At 31.9% G+C, this 24,180-nt stretch overlaps 1 protein-coding gene across 5 annotated transcripts in view; it reads left to right on the top strand.

The window, feature by feature from the left end:
* Positions 1-24,180, top strand: part of LOC141452933 (uncharacterized) — a 30,433-nt gene that overhangs the window by 4,460 nt on the left and 1,793 nt on the right. For 2 of the 5 annotated variants that reach the window (XM_074125532.1, XM_074125511.1), the window contains exons 3-24: positions 8,361-8,533; positions 8,625-8,785; positions 10,104-10,263; positions 11,502-11,775; positions 11,857-12,086; positions 12,690-12,792; positions 13,288-13,418; positions 13,486-13,611; positions 14,101-14,268; positions 15,505-15,670; positions 16,499-16,614; positions 17,537-17,632; positions 17,726-17,936; positions 18,572-18,752; positions 18,839-19,022; positions 19,768-19,963; positions 20,546-20,739; positions 20,923-21,081; positions 21,197-21,325; positions 21,423-21,553; positions 22,463-22,556; positions 23,791-23,952. In XM_074125532.1, the coding sequence (XP_073981633.1) occupies positions 8,441-8,533; positions 8,625-8,785; positions 10,104-10,263; positions 11,502-11,775; positions 11,857-12,086; positions 12,690-12,792; positions 13,288-13,418; positions 13,486-13,611; positions 14,101-14,268; positions 15,505-15,670; positions 16,499-16,614; positions 17,537-17,632; positions 17,726-17,936; positions 18,572-18,752; positions 18,839-19,022; positions 19,768-19,963; positions 20,546-20,739; positions 20,923-21,081; positions 21,197-21,325; positions 21,423-21,553; positions 22,463-22,556; positions 23,791-23,952 (3,465 nt within the window). In that variant the 5' untranslated portion in view covers positions 8,361-8,440. Of the gene's footprint in view, positions 1-6,703; positions 6,825-6,974; positions 7,141-8,360; positions 8,534-8,624; positions 8,786-10,103; positions 10,264-11,501; positions 11,776-11,856; positions 12,087-12,689; positions 12,793-13,287; positions 13,419-13,485; positions 13,612-14,100; positions 14,269-15,504; positions 15,671-16,498; positions 16,615-17,536; positions 17,633-17,725; positions 17,937-18,571; positions 18,753-18,838; positions 19,023-19,767; positions 19,964-20,545; positions 20,740-20,922; positions 21,082-21,196; positions 21,326-21,422; positions 21,554-22,462; positions 22,557-23,790; positions 23,953-24,180 lie in introns of those variants that run through there. The other 3 variants (XM_074125521.1, XM_074125542.1, XR_012457686.1) reach the window with 3 other exon arrangements.

The following is a 24,180-nucleotide window of genomic DNA, read 5'->3' as shown; positions in this document are numbered from 1 at the left end:
CTATTCACAACCGGTCTGCGGCGTGTAAACAAAATAATTTGTGTCTTGGCATGGTTTGGCCTTATTTTCCATTTTGCAAAAAGTATTTGAAACATTTTTCAAGGGCTATCGATAATTGTCTGGCTATTGTGTCAACTCTGAAGGAAGAAATAAAGAAGGCAGTATCATCAGCAAACAGGGAGCAACTGGATTTGAGTTTCAGCTTGGTGACGTCATTAATAAAAATGTTGAAAAGTGTAGGCCCCAGGACTGAGCCTTGGGGAACACCAGCTTTAATTAACCTCACACCTGAAACTGTGGTACCGAGTGCGACGCTGAATTTTCTTTTAGTTAAATAGCTTTGAACAAAGTAAATTAAATATCTCGGAAAGCCATTCTCAATTAATTTATAGATAAGGCCATTGTGCCAAACACAATCAAAGGCTTTTTCCACATCAATCAAAGCCATCCCCGTATGCTTGTTCAGATTAAAGTTGTGCTCTACCAAGTCTGTTACTCTGGCTAACTGGGCAGTAGTCGAATGCCTTGGACGGAAACCAAACTGGCAGGATGATAATAGGATATTACTGTCAATGAATGAAGTGAGTCTTCTTAAAATAATTTTCTCAGTCAGCTTACTAAGACAAGGAAGTAAGGAGATTGGCCGATAACTGCTTGTTAAAGAGGGGTCTTTACCAGGTTTAGCAATGACAATAATTTTTGCCATTTTCCATATATCTGGAAAGTAGCCGAACATAATAATGTGATTAATTATTTTAGTAAGGTGGATTAGACACTTTTTGGAAATGTTTTTCATAATTTTGGAATTTATTCCGTCTATGCCGGGGGCCTTGCTATTTTTTAATCTTCTTATTTCTCTTCCTAATTCTTTTGGTGTTGTTAAGATACATTCATCAGGTTTTAGATGTGGAGTGAAATAATTTTTAGCGACTGAGATTACTTTACGGGTAAAGGTAGGAACACCTAAGCTAGAATTCATAATGTGCACTTTCTCAAAGAAATCTGCTAGTGTGTCGGCCTTGTGTTGAGGACTGTATGCATAATTATTAGGAATAAGAGTCTGGTTAATATTCTGTAGATTGTTATTTAATGAAAGTGGAGGGATGACAGTAGATTTGGTGCGCATGGCTTTGATAAGTTTGTACAGCTTAGGGTCGTGAGGAGAGAGTTTAGAGAGCATCATAAACTGTAAAAATTTAGCCAAAATAGGTAATTGTTTCGAAATAACTCCGTCACCAACGAGACTTTCATATTCATCAACAATAAACATTTCTTGATCATAAAAAAAACTCAATATTTTGTTGGGTAGTCTTTTCTCTTAATTACTTCAGATAACCTCCTAGGCATCGACTCAACAAGTTTCTTGGTGGTTTCCGGAGTAATGCTGTACCATTCCTCAATTGCTTTCTCCTTCAGTTGACTTGCATTTTGGATCTGATGATTTTTCAATTTTTTTTTAAACTCTGCCCACAAATGCTCGATTGGATTTAGATCTGATGACTGTGGGGGTATTGCCATCACTTTGGGACAATTATATAATAGCCATTCTCTGGTTTTAACGTCCTTGTGGTTGGGATCATTATCCTGATAGAAAATAAAATTCCTTTCAATTCCCAAATTTTTGACCGATTCTTTTACATTTTTTCTTAAAATATCTACCTACTTCTCAGCATTCATAATGCCGTTGATAAATTGAATTTTCCCTACCATAGAAGCCGAGAAGCACTTCCAAATCATCACAGATCCACCTGCAAACTGTACTGTCTGTTGAAGATTCTTTACAGAAAGGCTTTCATGTCTTTTCCTCCAAACTTAACTGTTTCCATCGCATTGAAAAATGTTTTATTTACAGATGAAACTAAAATTAACATTTTTAAGCTAATCGAGCATTTGTGGGCAGAGTTTAAAAAAAATTGAAAAATCATCAGATCCAAAATGCTAGTCAGCTGAAGGAGAAAGCAATTGAAGAATGGTACAGCATTACTCCGGAAACCACCAAGAAACTTGTTGAGTCGATGCCTAGGAGGTTATCTGAAGTAATTAAGAGAAAAGACTACCCAACGAAATATTGAGTTTTTTTTTATGATCAAGAAATGTTTATTGTTGCAAATGTATGAATATGAAAGTCTCGTTGGTGACGGAGTTATTTCGAAACAATTACCTATTTTGGCTAAATTTTTACAGTTTATGAATTGAAAAAAGTGTTATATTGTAAAAAATAAAATTTTACTTAATATGTGAGTGTTATTTGTTCTCCCTGACTTACCAAAACAATAAAATTAAAACTGATAAAGAAACAAAACCCTGCTGTATGCATATGACTGTCATTAACTGTATATCATTATCGTTAAGTTAAGCCACATTTAAAAAAATTAAAAACAAAACAATGGTTGAGTGAAACACAGTTGCAATTTGAAAATTCTCTTCAAAATGTCTACAAAATAGAATTTTTTAGCAATATATTTACATCATACTTCTTAATTTCTTTTTATTTATTTTCGGTTTTTGAGTGATTCTAATAGCACACAAATATACAGGTCTTAACGGGTATTAACCATGGTTCAGGGTGGAATGTTCTTATAAAAACCTTGATCCATAACTAAGATGGACGAACAATGGCTTTTTATATATGAAAGATGACAAAGTTTCTGCTGAAATTTTACGGCCCAGATCGGTTTTGAACCGACATAGAGACAAATGACCAAAGAAGAATTGTGCATCTTTTTTTTTCGAAAGAGCCGGCTATTGTGGAGTATGAGAAATTGAATGGACCAAGATGGTTTTTTCACGTAGCTTCTAGAAGATTACTCAGAGTAAATGGTCGCATTTTTTTTTCCTAACAAAATAAAAATCTTATTAGTTTCTTACGAGTCTCAAACTGAAGTCCTAACTCTCACCAGTCTGCGCTTATAACCATTACGACTACCTTAAACCGCTGAACCAATAATAATAATTAATAAATAATAATAATGAATAATAGTAGGGGAGGAATTAGCTATGCGGTTAGCGTACTGGACTCCTACGCGGAGGTCCCGGGTTCGAATCCAGTTGCTGACCTCTTAGATTTTCTCTTCCTAGGAGCTTCTTACAACTCACTGTCCGGTGATGGACAGTGTTGTCTGTAATGAGAGAACACTGTAATATAGTGTACGGTCCGGAGACCGGCTGTGCACTGAAAAAAGCTCCGGGCATTAATAACCTCAGCTGTTGATGCGCCAAAAAATAAATAAATAATAGTAATAAAAAAAAATATTTACATTATTATAACATTTACATTAGTATGTATATTTTTGTTACATTTGGTTTTCAATATACTTAATTCTACAAGACACTCATGGTCATTGACCATCTAAGGGGTTGTTATATTTTATTTTAGTTACTAATAAAACAAAAAATATAATTATACTGCAAGTATGATACAGAAATAATAATAAAAACCTAATGAATAACCAAAACAAAGTAAAATAAACAAATCTAGCAAAATTTTTAACAAAATAATTATCTTAATAACTGAAATTCTGACACTAAAAAGCACCTGTACTTCCACGCATGAATACAATAATTTATTAGGCCAGCCCAATCTTTCCCATCCAAATATAAAATAAATTCAGCATGATCTAATGTTCTTTTATTTAAAAGTTTAATTCTAAATTCCGTCAAAATGGGACAGGAAGCTACAAAATGGAAAACATGTTCAACCTCATTTTTGTTGCATAACGAGCATAATGCAACCGGCTGATTAAACTTATATTTATTCAAAAACAGCAGCTCTCCCTGCTCTTTTATTAACTAACCCAATAAAGTTAGCCAGCAGATTGCCGTAAACAAATACGAGTATATTGCCTGGCTGTAACTGTTTGTATAAAGTATTTCTGCTGCTGTTCAATGCCTTTAACTTCTTCAGCTGTAATTGATTTTAATTTTCCTATAATATCCGAGGTGAATATATCGCCATTCAGTAGTACTAGTTTTCTGATGTTTTGCGCAGGTACTTTCTTTGTAAAGGTACTACAAAGGTAAAATGCGAACTAATCATTACCTGCGCCTTATGTTTAATTAACAATAAAATCTAACAATAAAAAACACACTTTTTTTTATTTATGTAAGGCGCATCAATATGCAAAACTCATTAGCGCCTGGAGCCTTCTCAGTACACAACTGGCCTCTGGATAATGTTTTCTCGTTACATCCAACCCTCCATCTAAGGACAGTAAACTGTAGAAGCTCCTTGAAAGAGAAACCTGAAGTTACTTTTACTTTTTGTTACGTCAAATCATATTTAATATTGTGACAGTTTCAATATTGTTACACATTTTTAAAATCTACGAAAGTAAACTACAAGAAACGGATTGATTATTTTCTTATTTCACAAAACCGATAGATTTATTTATCCAGCTTCTGAATAAATCACAACCACTTCAGTTCAAACGATATATGTAAGCATTCATTCAAAAATACAGAGAAAAAAAAGAAGATTGTATTGGTTTACATCTTTACAGAAACCAGTTGAAGTATTGTACTTTCATGTTCTAAGATCTAGATGTGTTTGAAAGTAGTCAATTCGCTTCCAAGTACACTAGAGAAAGTATTAGGTATAAAGTGTACAGTAAAATATAAGTATGAAGTAGTCGGTGCACTATATGTTGATAAAAGTGTTCAAGTGTACAGGATGACGGTATTGGGGGTAATGCACTTGTAGGCAGGGCCGCCACAGGTTTTTATTTTTAATATCTCTGGCGAATTTAATCTTCACGCTCCCCCTCCCAAAATTTCCACCTTTATCACATAACTTTCTCTTTTTGCAATCTACTTATGTAAAATTGATAATAAAACTTCTCTTTTTACTAAATATTTCGTTGCAGTCAGTATTGTGTAGATTCGCAGTAACAAAACGATAATTTTGAAGGAAACCTGACGTCCCTACACTACCTAAAACAATTAGTATTTACTAAAAAGAAACGTTGAATCAAACGTGGTACTTTTAAATAAGTTTAAGTAAGTGCTTTAAAAAAGGAAATTTTAGGAGGTGCATATTGCCAGATATCAAGAATGCCCAGTGCTTTTTTTTTTTAAGTTACAATTGTTTTGACAATTTTTGATATAGTATCTCTGTTATTGATATTTCCTGAAAGCATGGCGCGGAATGCACCAAATTTACAAGAGGGTATAGTGAAAGGTTTGCACAGAAATGCGTTAAATCTTATCATTTCTTTGTTTTGGTACACTTAACTCAATAACGTAGCGCCGAATGGTCAACTTGAACAGTCGATTTAGTATTCTTTATTTGGCTTTTTAAAATAAACGTATTACGTTATTGAAATGGATATCTAAAATATCGTGCTGTCATAAAAGACACCACATTGGACGGTATATCATCAACAGAAATTTTTCCAAATTTGGTGAAGGCTCTAAGAGGCCAACTTCTTCATTTCTATTGAGAATAATTTGGTAGCTGTTTTTAGTTGTTATCATTTTTTTAAAATGATTACATGAAGAACGGTCCAAAACTGCAAGCATAAATGAAAAGATCGAACAAAAATTTGCACAAAACGGGGTTGGAGATCGAACATTAAAAAGGCATATCAGAAGAAAGATAACAGTGCGTTTAACGTCAAGAATTAACTGTGAAAGAACTTTGTATGGTACCGCTTTTGTTAAGAGCTGAACAAAAACAAATTTTGAAGCTATGTTTGGACTGTTTTAAAAAAGAATCCTTTCGATTTTGGGTGCCACCACTACATGCTAAAAACAAATCAGCAATCAAGTAAAGATGAATGCCCTGTCCCAAAAAAGGCGAAGTCAACTGATTTCACCGGCCTGAAAGCCATAACTTTTGTTTTCTGGGATAAAGTCGGGATTATTATTGATTAACTTAAAAGGATAAATAAATTATTCATCAATAGAGACTTAAAAAAAAATTATCTAATCAGTACTGTATGAGGAAAACTGAGGGATTTGAAGCCAAATTCATTCACACGCGATTTACCAAGATATGGAAACTCGGACCTCCACTTATCCCGAATTTTAAAAAAATGTTTTAGTTAGAAACGTTTTGGGCTAAATGAAGCCGAGTTTGTAGCAGGCAGGAAGTTTTTGCATACCTAAAATAGTATTTCTGGGATGGAATCTGATGTTCATTGGGAAAATGTAGAACAGAGTGCTCTAATGGGGGCTCAGTAGAAAAACAAATTCACTTTGAAATCCAGTATTTCATTGCTGGGGGCGAGAACTTTCAATTTTGCTATTATTAATATTTACAAATAATTGCTAAAATTTAACATTGGAGGAAAATTTGAAAGAGCTGTACTAAATAAAAGAGTTTAAACGAGATTTTTTTTGTTTCATTTTAAATAGAAAGGTTTATTTTATTTATTTTTTTAATTAAGAGAAAAAATAAACAATAACAACTGAAATAAATGTATCCCATAATTCATTCTTTATTTCTTATTGCCTCTAACTTACAAAACCTGTATATTTGTAGTGGAGGTCATTTATTTTTTTTGGGAGAGGCCTTTGCCCGACCAGTTAAGAACCTCATTCCATAGACAAACTAAATTTTATTGAGAAATTTAAGAATATTTTTAAAAGTCGTTCTGAATAAAGGCTATTTTATTTGAATTAATTTATTTATTTTTAGCTAATAATTAATCTTGGAACTAACAAATCTCTGAATAAAACGATTACAATTTTAACCTTGACGTTCAATTTAGAAAATGGATTTTTGGTTATTTGTAATATTTATTCGTGATGGGTTTCGTAGATAATGTTATTGTTTTATGTACAGAAATTTTATTCTCATGGGAAAATTTTTTTAGGCGCCTTATGTAAGTGATCAGCATAAAATTTATTTTATTTGTTTATTAAAATTATTTTTGAAGGATCCATCTATAGGAAGGTTTTTATTTAGCACTTGGAACCGGGACCTGTTTCCCAGATAAACTTTAGCCAAAAGAGCTTTATTGTGATAAACTTTTGTATTTATAGTAGAAGCAGGTTGTGTTACGTGTTTGTTTTATTGGGCAAAACAGAGCTGTGTTTCTATATTTTCTAAGAGATCCTTCTGATTAGTGGACACTTAGTGGGAAACTGCATTTGGAAATGACGTAATCGTCCCATCAAGCTTTCTTACAGAAAACTTAGGTGGATTTTGTTTACTTCTTTTACTCCTAGTTTGTTTGAATTTTCTTTTTAACTTTCCAACTTAACTGAGTGAAGAAAAGCGGAATTTCTATTAAAATTGTATGTGGTTATGCGGTCTCGCAAGTCTGAAGATCTATTTCTGACGGAATAATCACTTATTGTTCGAATTATTACGGTACTCTGATCGTATTGTCATCTTACAAAGCTCTATCTAGAAATACTTGAGCAATTTTATCCCAAGATTCTACCTAGTAGGATATAAAGGACTTTGATCAGACTATAGGCGCACTGTATAACTGGAGGGTATATCTTGGCCAAACAAAAATAGATTTTCCAAAATTCTTCTTTTAAACCAAACTTCTAAACTATTACTTAGGGATGGTGACAAACCTCCAATACTGGTTTTATTATTTTTAACTTAAATTTGCCTATGTTTCTGCCCTCCTAGGCATCACAGGAAGCTTTTTTAAATTCATTATTATTAATCTGCATTCTTAAAAATAATCATTTGAAGTAAAAATGTTGAGTCAAGTAATGCCTAATTTTTCATGCAATCTTTACGTCCAATTACCAAATTATGTTACGTGGTCGGAGCGAACGGAAGCGCACTGTACTATGAATTTCTTATGTAGACCGGAAATTGATCCCAACACCACAATAATCTTAGCTTTGCGGGTCTCGCCTTTAAACGCTCAGTTACCGCGTTAATGTCAGTGGTAATATCATGAACAATTAGGGTCTCCTAAGGTACGATTGTAGCTAGTTAAGAAATCATCTGAGTATAACTTCGTGTCTTTGTTATTGTTGATTTTATTTTTTTGGTTATCGACTAATTTAAGAAGTTACTGCCTGGCATGCTTGGAGGTATGTCATTTACCTTGATCATCTGAGTTTTGAAGATACAGGGATAAACTGTGTCGCTTGATGGCCCATAGCCAATGGCTCCAGCCAATAGTTCCAAGGGTGGTACGTGGAGGAATGAACAGCCGCCAGACATAGTCATAGGGGCCGCAAGAATGAATGCACTGGACAATCTCATGCTGAATGCCTAACTAATTTTGGGGGCCTTGACGTTGGCCAAAATTAAGGCAGCAAGCATCGCAGATTAGAAATCTAATTCTCTGCTACTTTTTCATGTCACGTTTGATTTGAAATGCTTAAATGGTTATTTGAATCGATAATGTAATGCCTATGATTAATAATTTATATTTTCTTTCTAGTAAACAATTTTAACGTAGAAGCTGATACATCGTTGAACACGTTTATTAGAGAACATGCGAACTTGAAAGGTACAAAGTATATGTGCCGTGAAGGAGGCTGTGGCTCGTGTATTGTTACTGTACAATCTTCTCATCCAGTTTCCAAGAAAGAGCAATGTTTTGCTGTCAATTCGGTAGGCACTTGTCATTTTCTTTTAATATGTTAATTCTTATGTGTTGTCTGCTTTTATAAAAAAAAAAATATATATATATATGTTTTTTCAGTGTTTAATACCCATACTTGCCTGCCATGGTAAGGCAATCACTACTATTGAAGGTATTGGGAGCCGGCGAAAAGGTTATCATAAAATACAATCATTCCTAGCCAAATTTAATGGAACTCAATGTGGATACTGCAGTCCTGGTATGGTTATGAATATGTATGGGTAAGTATGAATATATTTCGCAAAAAGAGTCGCAACTCATCCACTCCTACTTAATAGTAACTAAGCAGTCTCTTGAGAAAGAGGGTGCAAACGTTTTGTGGTGCCTAAAGAGACAATAATTAGGTAGCTTTCAATTTTATGAGTAAGTTTCAAAAAGACCACACCTCATTTTACTTTAAGTAATATGTTAGAACTATTTAGTACTTTTCCAAATATTGAAAGATACGCACCACTTTAAAACTTTAATAATCAATAATTCCGTAAAAAGATATTTTTATAATAACCTTAGTATGTCTATAGTTCCAATTTTATGTGGTGTGTAATCAAGCACTACAACCTTCAAGATCTATTTGCAAGTTAAAACCCTTTAACTCAGTATACTGAGAAATAGCAGAAGCTAGAGGATTCTAAGAAGAGCATGTCCTCTTCAAATAGGTTTCTAAATCTTCTTTTGGTAATGGCATCGTAGTCGGTTAGGAGGTGTTTCAGAGTTTACTCGAATCTTCCCACAGAATTTGAAAGTACCAATTACGTTTCAGATACAATCTTTTTCTAAATCTCTGGCAGAGTTTGCTCATTATTACTCTGTTAATTCAGAAATCTATAAAATAGTTGTAAAAACCTGCATTGATTTTAACACTGATTATTTCTTTCATATTCTCTTTAAATATTTAATGTATGCTTCTATAATCACTTATTACGTAATAGATACAGTTTTAAGATTACTAAATTAGTTTTAATTGTTTAAACTAATTTTAAATTCGGTATCTACAATTAAATTAATTTAGTTATAATTATTTTTAATAGTCACGAGATTCAGTTTGAAAATTTTACTTCTATTTCAATTATTTTTGTGTTATTTTGATTACACGGGAATTTAAACATTCGTTATATACTTAAACCATTTAGTTATATACTTTTAGTTAAATATTATGTAGGTGTAGATTTAAAAGGGGTGCTTAAAAACAAAATCTTGTTACATAAAAGATCTAAAGGGGCGTCTGTAAAGTCTACAATGTTTATGGTGTGTTAGAGTTTCGCCTATAGGTACGCTAACTTTAATGGTTGTACATCAGCTTCTTCTGAAGGCACTGTATGCATTAATAATGTTGCTTAAGTTATTAGACTGAGGTGCCGAAAGGAACGTTAAGTTCCCTGCAGAAGTGGCTAGTCCACTGCCCATTTCGAAAATAGTTAATGTTTAACATATTTGAATATTATTTATAAATAAATTTTTCCCAACGTAATGTACTTTTTCTGTCACTCTTTTTTAATTAATTTATTTTTTTTAATTGGCATTATAATTATTAATTTTCAGATTAATAAAAGATAATCCAAAAATAACAATGAGAGAAGTGGAAAATTCTTTTGGAGGAAATATATGCAGATGTACTGGATATAGACCAATATTGGATGCATTCAAAGCTTTGGCCTGTGATGCGTCCAACGATTTGAAACAGAAATGTAAAGATATTGAGGTGACTTTGTTTTCTTTTTATTTTAAATGTAACTGAGGACAGTTTAAGAGAGGAGTGGGAAGAAGTAGTTCTATTTGTAGTTATATTTATTTACACAGGTATAATGACCGATCAAATGGAATTAGTGGCGAATGTACTTGTCTGAAATGTATTGTTAATGTGTAATACTGTTTGTAACATAATGATAGCGCTTTGAGGTTGCCCCAGGTCGTCTAGTACTATATAGTGAGCATTAATTGGAAAGGTCTGCCTTTCAAGTAATTTGGTACTATATTAGTGATGTAGGCAGATACAGTAAGCCTTCCTGCAGTTGTCAAGTAGTATAGTGCAAAACTATGTCAATTGCGGCGGCTAAATCAAGAAATCCAGCTCTGATTTCCTTTTTTACAAACTTATATCCAACTTTTTCTTTTACTTTCATAAGTTGCTTGGATTGGATGAGTCCTTTGTTCTGAATCTGCACTGATGAGATTCTGTACTGAGGTGTTTGTAAGAGTAGTTTTATTTTTTCGAAAAATATTTTAGGTGGTCTCATCCTTTAAGTCATGGATCAAATAGGAAACTACATCACTAAATCAGATCCTTCATACATATAACTTCTTTTTGCCTAATCGTTCAAATTTCTCTTTCTTTTACCGGACTGTTAATCTCTAAAATTTTTTTTTTCTAAATATTTGATTCCGTTCATCTTTCTTGGTCTGCACTCATCGGGGAACTACAACCTTCAAGATCTATTTGCAAGTTAAAACCCTTTAACTCAGTATACTGAGAAATAGCAGAAGCTAGAGGATTCTAAGTAGAGCATGTCCTCTTCAAATAGGTTTCTAAATCTTCTTTTGGTAATGGCATCGTAGTCGGTTAGGAGGTGTTTCAGAGTTTACTCGAATCTTCCCACAGAATTTGAAAGTACCAATTACGTTTCAGATACAATCTTTTTCTAAATCTCTGGCAGAGTTTGCTCATTATTACTCTGTTAATTCAGAAATCTATAAAATAGTTGTAAAAACCTGCATTGATTTTAACACTGATTATTTCTTTCATATTCTCTTTAAATATTTACATATTTAAAAACTACATAGATGCTGGTCTCAGCATCGCTTCTTCTCATTTTTGAACAGTTCTGAAACATGAATTATTTTCCGCCGATACTTCTAGTTTTAATTGTCACGAAACAAAATGTACTAACGCTTTATTCTTGAAACCATTAATTAAATTTTTCATAGACTTTTTTATCGTAGGATTTAATGAATGAATGTCAGCTGAATGGAAAATCATGTACAAAGAAATGTCTATCTTGTAAAAATGATCCCACTAATAAAGATGCAACTACTGAAGAGACAGAAAATTATGAAACAGATTTTGCTGAATTAGCTTTAGCTCCGAAGAAACTTAAACTAAGAGTGTCTGGTACAGCATTGTGGTACAGAGTTACAACAGTTTATGAAATATTTCAGATATTTGATTTAATAACACCAAATCTTTACATGTTAGTTAATGGGAATACTGCGCAAGGTCAGTTTTTTTTTTAATTAGTTTATTTTTCTGTATTATTTTTATTGTCTTTTATTTTTTAACACTTAAAATTATTTTAAGGAGTTTATAGAATTGTTCATCCTCCGGGAGTTTTTATCGACATAAATGAGGTGGCTGAATTGAAAACTTTTGCTGTCTACGGTGATCACTTGGTACTTGGAGCAAATATGACATTGGCAGAAACTATAAAATTTTTTAGAAAAATTTCTACCCAAAATCCCCTTCTTTATGGTTACACAGGTGTACTGGCCGATCATATAGAATTGGTGGCGAATGTACCAGTTAGAAATGTATGGTTAATGTGTAATACTTTTTGTAACATGATTTTCTTTTTCTTTTTTTTTTTTATCTAGAGTACATATTGAGCTCTTGCAGATTTTAGATATTAATTTTTCAACTGTAGTACTCTTTTTGAAGGTTCTGAGTTCAAAAAAAAAGCTCTCTGTGTATTTTTGAGCTTCAGTTTCAGCCTAATTCAAAAGGTTTAGGACAAGTTCAGTCCTATATACGTTCTTATTTTTAAGATTATTCAGTTTTGTTTTTTTTTGAGAATTTTCCGAAAAACCCAGTAAATTTTCTTTTAACTTGCATATGTTCATTGCACACCGTAGAACTTTCAACTTATATTTGAAACATTTTTCCCCAAAAAAAATCCATTCTAAGGCTGTTCTGAAGAAAAATTAGGCTTTGCCTGCCTGAAAAAAGTTATTGCAGTGTAATGCACGGCCTCACTACATGTACAGTATTAATTGTAATATAATACTGTAAATATGTGGCCTTAAAAATTTGAAGGAAATAGTTATACCAGTTTTTTCCAGTTATAAAATGTAATTACGTAAACTGCTGTAAGAGAAATTTATGCAAGTATTTACATCGGAATTTTTGTTTTTAAGGTGGGCACTTTAGCTGGAAATCTATCTATAAAACATCAACATAATGAATTTCCTTCAGATATATTTCTAATTTTGTTAACAGTAGGAGCACATGTTCAAATACGTAAGTAGCTGACTAAAGTTAATATTATAAAATAATCACATTGAAAAGGAAGTTTTTTGAGTTTTAGAGAGTATACTTTTCATCTTCATTCATTTTAGGATTCACTGCTGGTACGTGAACTTATCTTTAGAATACGTGAACTATCAGACCCAAATTTCTAGAACCATTGTAAAATATTGTTTTCACTAATAGTATTATAGCCAAACTACATGGATGCTCGTCTCAGCATCGCTTCTTCTCATTTTTGAACTCACAAAAGAATATTGTACGAAATTGTTTGACAGAAATCGTGTGGAAAAATGGAAAACGATAGAGGTTAATTAAATGAAAAATGTACATTTTTAAAAAACAGAAAATTTGATATTCAGTAATCTTCCCTATACGGTAAATTAGTTAATGCTTCATTCAGAAAAGTTTTATTGTCTAAATCTGCAAAACTTTCTTTTCAACCTAATAATGTTTTTTTAATTAAATATTTGAAAATTTAATTTCTAGGCGATCTGACAGGTATTGTGGATACCATTTCATTGTTACAATATCTAGATACGAATATGTACAATAAAGTAATGATCAAAATTATTTTACCTGCACTTAGTAGTAACCATTATCATTTGAAGACTTACAAGGTAAGTAGAGTATTCCCACAAATATTCTATATCAATATCATAGCATCGTAATTTCAACATTTTGCAGATAATGCCAAGATATCAAAATGTTCATGCACTAGTCAACGCTGGATTCTTGTTTAGAATAAATAGACAAAATTATTTAGTTGAAGAAAGACCAGTAATAGTCTATGGACATATTAATGATAAATTTGTAAGTAAATTTTTATTCCATAAAGAATTCTTTATTGTAGTTTATTTTTGTGTAATAATTTTTTATTTATCTTCTAAAATTTATCTTTTATCTTTCTTCTAAAATTATTATCTTTTATCCTTGACACTTATATTCTTCTACAGTAGCTTATTCCAGCTCCTATGCGAGCATTCAACTCCAATCAGATTCAGAAGTTTATAAACTGCTCTATAATCTACTTCCTTTACCTTTGTTCACACAGGACATAATATTCATGGTCCAGTCTTTTGATAATTTATTTTTATCATACATCCTCAACAATGTCTAACATTTTCTCATAATTTTATTCATCCGGGTTTCATTAATAGATGGAAATCACTTAATCGAAATCGTTTCTCATTTCCTTGATACTGATAAGATCTTCTTCAGCTGTTCAAATCTTTTCTTAATGGTTTTCCTTCCTAAATGTTAAGTTACCAGTTAGGTAGTCTATTTTTGTGTTGTTTACAGACTCATGCTTATGAAACTGAATCATACTTATCTGGAAAATCATTGATGAATCAACAAGTCTTAAATTGGGCATTGAAAACATTGTCTGCAGAATTATTACCACAGAACTATTCCGCAGAAGCAAGTCCAAAGTACAGGAAACAATTAGCTTTATCTCTTTTCTATCGGGTAAATATTTTTTAATTTTTATAACCTGGAAACAACCAATTATCTCTTTGTTTCTTTTATTGCCAATAAATATTATGAAAAGTGTTAATTAACTACTGTTAATGGTGAAAGCTGTGAATTGATCTGATGATTTAAGCACTTTTTAAATGTTAATTAATGTTAAAGTAATTAAGTGAGACAGCATTGAAAAAGATTTGCAGTGGCATTTTTCGATAGTTACTATAAATTGATTGGTGAGAATCGATGTTTTGAGCAATTGATTCAGATTATTGAGTTTTATAACAAACTTTGTTTCCCTAGGAAAACAATTTTTTCGCCAAGCTCAATATAAAATGAGATTGGTCTTTTGGACCCTGAAAAAATCTAGAGCTTAGTTTATATGATTAATTAGTCATTTCTTCAAAACAAAATGTTTCTACGTATGATCGATTCAACTGTAAATTGATTAAAGTGGCATAGATTTTTATGCATCAGTAGAAGACTTACTTTCTCTTAATCCTAGAATTGTCTAGTACCACTTTCTCTTAATCCTAGAATTGTCTAGTACCGGTACCTTTTACCCTTGTGATACCTTAAGTGTATATCTTTTACTCGTAAGAGAAAGTGTGGTTAAATTTTCTGGATGATGTTTCTGGCTACCCTGAATACTTGATTACGAATTTTTTTTTTCATTTTGACTGTTAACAGAATATACGAAATCCAAAAGGCGCTGAAAACTCCAACTTGGAATGTCGTATCGCTTAAGATACCAAGTTTTTGGCTAAAATCCGTCAACCAGAAGTGCGATTTTACTGAAGAGTTTATTTTTAGGTTTTCAATTCTTTCTCCAAAAAAAAAAAATTCAGCTATTTTCTCAACTTCCTATGTTGCAGATACACATTAAAGTCTATCATTTTAATTTGAAACTTTTTTCTCTGGAAAATGGATTTTGGGAGAGGGATAGAAATACAAATTTAAGTATTTCTCTAAAGTGTCACATCATAATAATGCAAGAATTTATTTGCTAATCAAGAGGGATTTAATTAATTAAAAATTTCGAGTAAAATTTGAATCTTTATAGTCCATATTTCAGTCTGAATTGTTTTCATTGAAAATCGACGAAAATGATCAAAACTTATTTTTAAAAATTGAAACATCAAATGTTTAAACTTACATAAATAATTTTCCGTTCGCATTACTTTCTCTGTCAGAAGTAAAGCCAATAGAAACGTATCATTCTTAAATTTTCATTTTTAGTACGTACTCAGCGTAAACCCAGATATTGTTAACAAACGATTTCGTAGCGGTTATAATAATCTTCAAAGACCAATATCATCTGGTAAACAGGAGTATGTAACTAACAAAAAGAATTGGCCAGTGTCGAAACCAGTCCAAAAATTGGAGGCTCTGATTCAATGTGCAGGTTAAATATTTTCTTTTCTATTTTTTTTTTTTTTTTTTTTTTAAGATATTAAGTGTATTGTGACTGGAATATCAATATTCCCTCTGGTTCCAGGACGAGTTCGTCGTTCTATAGCATAGTTATAGCATCGCTTTTACGCCTAGTTTTCTTTAAAATAATCCTATCAGCAGGAGAGGTTCTAGGTAGGATGTTTCTTTGATTAAAAATTACAATACCTTCGCCATAACAATTGAAACCAGAAAGTGTAATCACTTGTGTTTAATTAACGTGGTGAACGTTAACGACGATGCTGACGGTTTTGCTTTAAAACCAAGCCTTCCTGTGTTATAAGGTTACAATTACAGTAAATATCAGGATTTCAAAAAAAGAATTTTTTAAATAATTTTATTTAATTAACTTAAATATTGATAACCTTTTCCAACACGGCTATAATGCAATATTTTTTGTGCCGGATTGTTTTTCTGGCTTTCAACTTCCAAAATTGATTTTTTTTTTACTCCACTGAAAGATTGGAAATAAATAAGTGCTAAAACTTTAGATTGTATGTAACTAGAATGTGCGATTCATAATATGCTGATGTGTTCATTATAAAAACTTATACTTTTCTACGCAAGGTCAAAAACCATTACTGGAGGTTTAGGTGTAACAATTTAATTGAAATTTGATAGCGGAAATGCTTAAATGGCATTTTGCCCTTTGGAAAATTTAATATACTTTTGATTGATAACAAAGGAGATGTGAATCACCTCCTTTCGTACAGCCTGTTCAATTTAGTGTGCCCTGTATGAAAATCGGCTCTTTTAAAACAAATATATATTTTTTTTTTAGGTGAAGCGGAATATGTTAATGATAAACCATCATTACCGGGAGAACTGTATGGAGCGTTAGTTTTGGCCAATAAGTCAAACGCTGTGATTTTAAATATTGACGCTACAGCTGCATTGGTAAGTATTTAGTATCAGCACGGTATAGTAAAGTATTAGCAAGATATATACATACATGCAAAAGTATATATGCAGAGGAATTTGTGAAATAAAACCATGTTGTTTTCACGTAAAACTATTTATTTCAAATAGGACACAATCACTATCTCAATGACATTGTTTCTAAGAATATTTAACAAAATAATTTAGACAACATTATCTCTTGATTAAGTTAAATTGTAGAATAAACATTAAAAGTTTAGCATTTACTACTTAGATTCTGTGTCCTTGAATGGTTAGCTCTAGACAGAAGAAAAGATAAGAAACGGCACGAATCCGAGGAGTAACGTCTAGATAAGCGAAGGAAAATTATCAGCAATCAGTGTCTTACTTGATAGAGCTAGTTGAAAAACATTTGAGTGTCGTGTTCATAAGAAAAGGATCATGAATGCCAAACTCATATTTTTCTCTGGCTATACTGACTATCTAGTTCTACGAAATAAATTTTAAGGCCATGGGAAACTGCGCCTGGATGGGGATTCTTATTAAAACTGTCCAGCAAGACAGTTGAATAAGGGTTGATTGTCAAAAACTCCACGAAAAAGCGAAAATGTTGAAAGACACCTAACTTTGACAATTTTTTTCTATGTTTTACACAAAAGAAGTGAAAATAAAGTAAAGTAAAAGTTATTCACTCTCTACGCAAAGTAAAGCAATCGCCTATTCTTTCAGGCGAGGTTTAACGTCCATCTACCAAAGTAAGTGTCTTGGACGAATTGCGAAAGTTAGTACTTTAGTGATAACATTTTTCAACAAATGAAATGTATTTAAAAAAAAAATGTACATGTGGGACTCATACTGGGTATTTTCCATCATACTAGTCCGCATTCATAACTACTGTGCAAACTATGCCCTTCTCACCATAGTTTTGTCTATTTTCTAGAACTTTCCGGGTGTTGTGGCATTTTATTCAGCCGACGATATACCCGGCGTCAATTCATACATCCAACCAAATCCTTTTTTTCCTGAACTTGAAGAGGTAATTGTTATTCAAATAATAATAACCGTAGTATAATTAATATTTAAAATTAAAAAATAATTATTTGTATTTTTTTTCAAAACTCTTTTTAAGGTATTTTGTAGCAATAAAACTTTATACGCTGGACAACCAGTTGGCATAGTTGTAGCTACGACACAAGAATTAGCGATTAAAGCCAGCACCTGTGTTAAAGTGAGCTATTCTTCAGTGGAAAAACCGCACATGACTGTGGAAGAAGTTTTAGCTAGTGGAGATAAATCTAGAATTATATTACAAGAAGCCATAGTGCCTACTGGTACTAAGAGTATGTATTATGTTTAGGTATTTGTTTTAAAATAATAACTGAAGGTAGAAAATACAAGTCAGAAGTATTTTATATTTAATTTGATACTGAACAAGTTTAAAAGTAGACCCATAAGTAGTAAGCAAGAGTTGCATTATTTAATGGTGGAATTATGAAACGGGATAATATCTTGAATACTGTGCGATCCAGAACTACTTTCATCCATTCCTACCTTAATGCCTTATTCCTCCGCCTTGTTATCAGATCGAGCTGCACATCATCGAGCAACCTGGTCTATTAACGTCCAACTAACAAAATAAGTGCCTTGTTTCTTTTCTTATCCTGTCCTGGATGACCTTTTTACATTTTCTTGGAAATTTTCATTTAAATGTTCAAAAAACTTGTTTTATTATTTTTTTATTCATTCCACTAGATCTTGATCATTAAACTTTCTCCCTCAGAACCTTATTATTTCTGTAAAATTGAGGATTTCTTCAACCCCTGTTGTAGGACAAAGAGAGAGACATGTACAATTATATGCAAGAGAACTTTTTTTTTTAGAATGTACATGTCGAAGTAGAAATGTCTTAATCGTCATTCTTCGCGTTTTTACTTATCTTTCAATTTATTACTATCAAATTGATTGCTTTTCATAGGTGATATTAAGCATGTTATCAAAGGTACTTATACTCTGGAAGGACAATATCATTACACATTGGAATTACAAAGCTGTTTATGTGTGCCAACTGATGTCGGTATGACAGTCTATTCATCCACACAATGGACATCCGGTGTTCAGAATGCTATCTCACTAGCACTTAATATTCCGTCGAATACGTAAGTATGTTGTTTTTACAATAATACAAATAAGCCATTGACTGACAAAGTTTTCTTTAACTTTTCTCTCTTTATTTTACTTTCAGAATAAATGTAGAAGTAAAGAGACTAGGTGGTGCTTACGGTTGTAAAATATCAAGAAGTTCAATGGTAGCAACAGCGTGTGCAATTGCAGCCTATAAACTTCATCAACCTGTAAGAATGGTGCTGAATTTAGAAACAAACATGAGAGCTATTGGTAAACGTTATCCACTCTTGGCGAAATACGAAGTCAGTTCAATTTTATTATTTCTAATTTCAAGAAATCTTAGTCATATGATCAAATCAGTTTATACAATGCCAAGTTTTTTCAGGAGTTGAAATTCTAATATTATAATATTATTATAATTATCCGTTCACTCAGGTTAGATAAAACGGTACCTTTAAAAAAAAAGGACATGAAATAATAGCAGTGAATAAACAGACCACTGAAAATAACTGCAAAGTCAAGCACTGCATTTTCTTAGCTGTAGCTGGATACCTCCTGACAGCAATGGCGAAAATATTTCTCAAACACTGCCCAATTAGTAATTAGAAATATAGTTATATTGTACTATTTTGTTTTTTCATTTGTCTTTTTTTTTTCATAGTCATGTTTTTTCTTATTTGACTTTTTTGTAGCCATTCTTGACGATCTTTAGCTCTTATCCACCGTCTTCTTACACTTATCTTTCTCTTAGAAATTTTTTATTTTTTATTTTTTGGCTTTCCTACCAGTCTCTAGCCCCAGCTTTGGCATCCATTTTGTTCATGTTCTGTTTATTCTATGATCTGATTACATATTCGAGTTGACCATATTCTATTTATTTATTATCTGTTTACACGGTACTCTTCCCGAACACTGTTACATGATGCCTATCACTCATGGGTGTAGAGAGGCGTACCCTCATAAACCTGGGAGGAAAAAAATCTAATGCAACATAGTTTCAACTTCTTGTTGTTAAGTCATATCATAATAATAGTATTAATTTTTTAGGTTGCCGTTAATGATAACGGAGAGATTCAACATTTAATACTAGACATGTATGAAAACTATGGATACGCTTTGAATGATACTGTAGGCATTTTTGCCAGAGATGGTGTAAAAAATTTTTATGATTTCTCTACGTGGAAAGTCAACATTTACGCTGTTAAAACGGATCTTGCATCTTCATCTTGGACCCGAGCCCCAGGTGATTGACATTAATTACGTAAAAAAGTATTTTTATTTGTTTTACACTGGATACTTCTCTTTTCAAATTATGAACTGGTTAATATGGATCGAATGATCTTTATTTTAGACTAATTTTAATTTTGAGTAATACTCACGACTTAGTAAATAAGTTAATAGTAAATCTTTCTTATACATTTTTCAAATTGCACATTAACGAAAACCATGTAATTCCATTCTGTGGGAAGCCATGTAATTCCACAGAATGTACTAAAAGTAACTTTCTTAGACAAATTATTCCAATTAATGTTATTAATTTAGTTTTTTAGAAAAAAATTGTTAAGAGACTTTGTAAGAGAAATGGCCTCCAAGTTTCTCTTCTGTGAGATAAAGATCTAAATCAGAAAAAGCAAATATTTGACTCATATGGAAAAGTAACGACTTACGACTTAAATACTTTCAGCAGAGAAAATATTGATAAACTTTAAAGAGAATCCTATTTTTATAAGCAATATATTTAATCCGATATAAAAAATGTAAATGTTTGTAGGTTCCTTCAGAATATATTACCCCGAAGTTATGTTTTAAATTTTTTTTTTTTTAGGAACAACGGAAGGAATTGCTACAATTGAAAATATTATGGACCATATAGCTTTCGTAACAAAGAAAGATCCGATAGAAATTAGAAAACTGAATTGTAATCCAAAAGAAAAAGCTGTTTTAGATGAAATGATTCAGACAATATTGACTTCGTCTAATTATACGAATCGTTTGCAACAAGTTGAAAACTACAATAAGGTAAAGTATCATGCGCTAAATTACCAGATTGAAGAAAAAAATATATAATAATTTGTGTATGGTTGTTTTACTCTTAAAACTAAACCATTCTTTGTATTGTTTACCATAGTGTAGTTGAATTTTGTTGTTGGATACTCCTTTTACTTTCGCATTTGTAGTTGCATTTTTTATTTATATTGACAGGAAAATCGTTGGAAAAAAAAGGGAATATCATTTGTGCCTATGTTATTCAATATAGTGTTCTTTCCAAACTACCATTCAACAGTTTCAATTTTTGCTGGAGATGGTACAGTAGGAGTTACCTGTGGAGGTATAGAAATGGGACAAGGATTGAACACAAAAGTCAGTATAGATTGATTGATCGAATTGAGCCGGTATGCACACGTGTGACTTGCCGCGACAATTCAACGACTTATTTATTTAAATTATCGTTAATATTTTTCTTTTTTTCTTTCAGGTAGCTCAAGTTGCGGCCTATGGCTTAGGAATTGAACTAGACAAGGTTAAGATTTTCCCAAGTATGAATATTACGTCACCGAATAATTTCCCAACTGGTGGAAGTATTGGTTCAGATACTACGTCCTATGTAAATATAAATATCGAATCTTTCCATTCCATTTTTATTTAGTAGAAGTAAAAAATTTAAAAATTAATTTGTTTATTTGTTAAAAATTAATATTTAGGCAACTTTAAGATGTTGTGAAGAAATTATGCGTAGGTTAACTCCAATAAAAGTGAAAATGGGCAATCCTACCTGGTTAGCATTAGTTCAAGCAGCTTCATTGGCAGGTATCAATTTGAGTGCCCAATATATGTAAGTAATGGACATTTATGTTTATAAAAGACTTTAGAAACTCAGTAGTAATGACATGCTCTTTGATAGTGACAATATAGATGAAAGATCTTATATTACAAATGGTGCCTTCAATGCGGGTGCAGGGTATACACTCATATTGAACACAGATTAAAGAATTGTGATAAATTTCATTTTTCGTTTTTTGATAAACTAACTTTAAAAAAAAAAAAAAAATCTCAGCATCACTGAAGATTCCATGGATTTGAAAGTATTTCTAAACATTTGTACCAGACTAGAAAATGCTGAACGATAGTATCGAGATCCGCCAAGATCTCCCCCATGGAATCAGCAGTCCAACACTTTCTTAGCCCAACAGTTCTTTGAACAATGCAATATTCTAGCATCCTGACCAAAAGATCTGGCCTAATACTGGTAAAACAAAGAATTTTTCTCTTCAAAAAAAGGAAAATTCGTTAAGAATATAAGAATTTACACACATTGTTTAGAATAATTATTTACTTTCTCACAATGTATTCTAATAAGAGAAGTTTTTCGATTTCAAATTTCGATTTTTATGTTATCGCTGAGTTGTAGTAAATTGAACTGAATAAAGTCATGTTTGTAAACAAAAATAAAATTACCTTTTATCGTCGAAATAGGGTCTGGTCCTCAGATATTTTGATGGGCCCTTTTTAATTGGCATCTATGTCCAAATACTTGGGTGAAACGGTAGTTTTTTTTTTTTTTTTTGTAAGTAATAATGATAGTGTGGTAAACGATATATATATAGCCAATTTGAAGGAATATTTACGATGTATTGTCATTATAACTGACCTAAGGGTTGTTAATTACCATTTTATAAAAGCAACTTAGTTCAATTAAATAAAGAATGGTTTTATACTAAGAGAAAGTTCTGATCATTACTAGGTATTCAATTGGTGAACCCGTTCTAAGGAATTACCCAGTATACGGTGCTGTGGTATTAGAAACTGAAGTTGATATTCTAACAGGCCAATATCAAGTAAGTAGAACAAAATTATTTGCAAGTTTGCACTTATTCTTAAATAGGATAGGGTCTAAAGATGTTTCAAGAAAGTGGGTTCTGCGTGATTGTTTGTATACAGCGAAATTAAGAACCATTCGCCCTGATGCCTTAGCCTGTACGATGTCCGCTTTTTCGTAACCCAATTTTGCAAGTCTTGCCGTATAAGAAAATCCATAATTTTATTTATTGGCGATATAGATCAGCGAAGTTTGAAGAATGATCGAATTATTTTCAAACAGAACCAGTTTTTCAACTATATTGTCTATTCTGAAGTTAATTGAAGAATTAAAACGACCATTAATTTCTTCTTTTTAATGGAGCATTACGGGATGGTTAAGGAAAAGTTTTCCCTCACTCCACTTTGGAACCCTCTGAGAGGTTCTATTGTTGTTAGTTATATACACAGCCAACTTCTAAATTTGGGGAATGTCTCGAAAATATCTGAGGAGAGGATTAATAGTTTCACTAATTTCTTCCGCACTCTACGAGTTTCTTAGACAACTTTGATGAGTTATTACTTCATCTGAAGTGCTTTAGGGTGAGTGGTATCTGTCAGAAGAAAACTTTAGATCTACTTTATCGTTGAGCAAATACCCTGTAAGAAAAACAAAGAAACAAATGAAGTAATTATACTTCATTAACATACGTATGTTTACTGTAGAAGAAATTTGCTCTTGATTTAAATTCGTATGTAGTATTTAACTCATTCTTTTACAGAAACAAGGGTGTTGCCAAAATTAGCCTAGCCAAGTAGAGATGCCATTTTGAATCAGTGTTATTTTCTTTCAGTTTTACACGATTTTGTCTAAATTATTAATGCTGAAATTGTGTCAGAGTTAAGGTAGCTGTAAATTAGATTATTAGAATTCCAATATTTTATCATTTCAGAATTCGTCCTCGAAAACGGATACAAATCCATAGGATAAAATCTGCACTGATATAAATCTATCATTTTTATTTTTAAAAAATTTCTACAAAACAAATTTTTTCTTATTTCTGAGGAAATTATTTCCTTATTTCAGTGTGGATAAATTATACATCTAATTATTGTTCTTATAAGTACCAGAGCACAGGGTGCTCACAAGTTGTACTTTACGTTTTATTATCTAGATTTATTACTCTTCTTGACGAGTTTATTTGTGTGATGAGTATTATAAGAAGGGAAAAAAAGACATTTCATACCAAAATTTATGGTTAATGTTTTCTTTAGGTACTTCGAGCCGATATTCTGGAAGATGCTGGTGAGAGTTTAAGTCCATATGTTGACATTGGCCAAATAGAAGGTGCATTTATCATGGGTTTAGGATATTTCCATTCGGAAGAACTGATTTATAACAAAGAAGACGGAGCACTATTAACTGATCGTACTTGGGTAAATCTTATTTTGTATCTTTTACTTTCTATTACACCTTATAAGAAAAGCTATTGTAATCATTTAGATTTTCGATTTTAATTTTTTCCCGTAATATCCGTTTTATGATCACCTGAATATGAGCAAGTTTTTTTTACATATTGGTTTAGGAGAAAGAATAACTGTAAGTGAAAGTTACTGGTCATTATTAACTTAAAAACGAAAATTCGTCGAATGTACAAATTTGCT

Source organism: Rhodnius prolixus, unplaced genomic scaffold (genome assembly GCF_049639745.1).
Source record: "Rhodnius prolixus isolate KJV_2025 unplaced genomic scaffold, Rpr scaffold_1, whole genome shotgun sequence".
In the NCBI taxonomy this organism is placed as follows: Eukaryota; Metazoa; Arthropoda; class Insecta; order Hemiptera; family Reduviidae; genus Rhodnius; species Rhodnius prolixus.
Note: the sequence above shows the minus strand (reverse complement) of the source record. Positions and strands in the feature narration are given on the sequence as shown.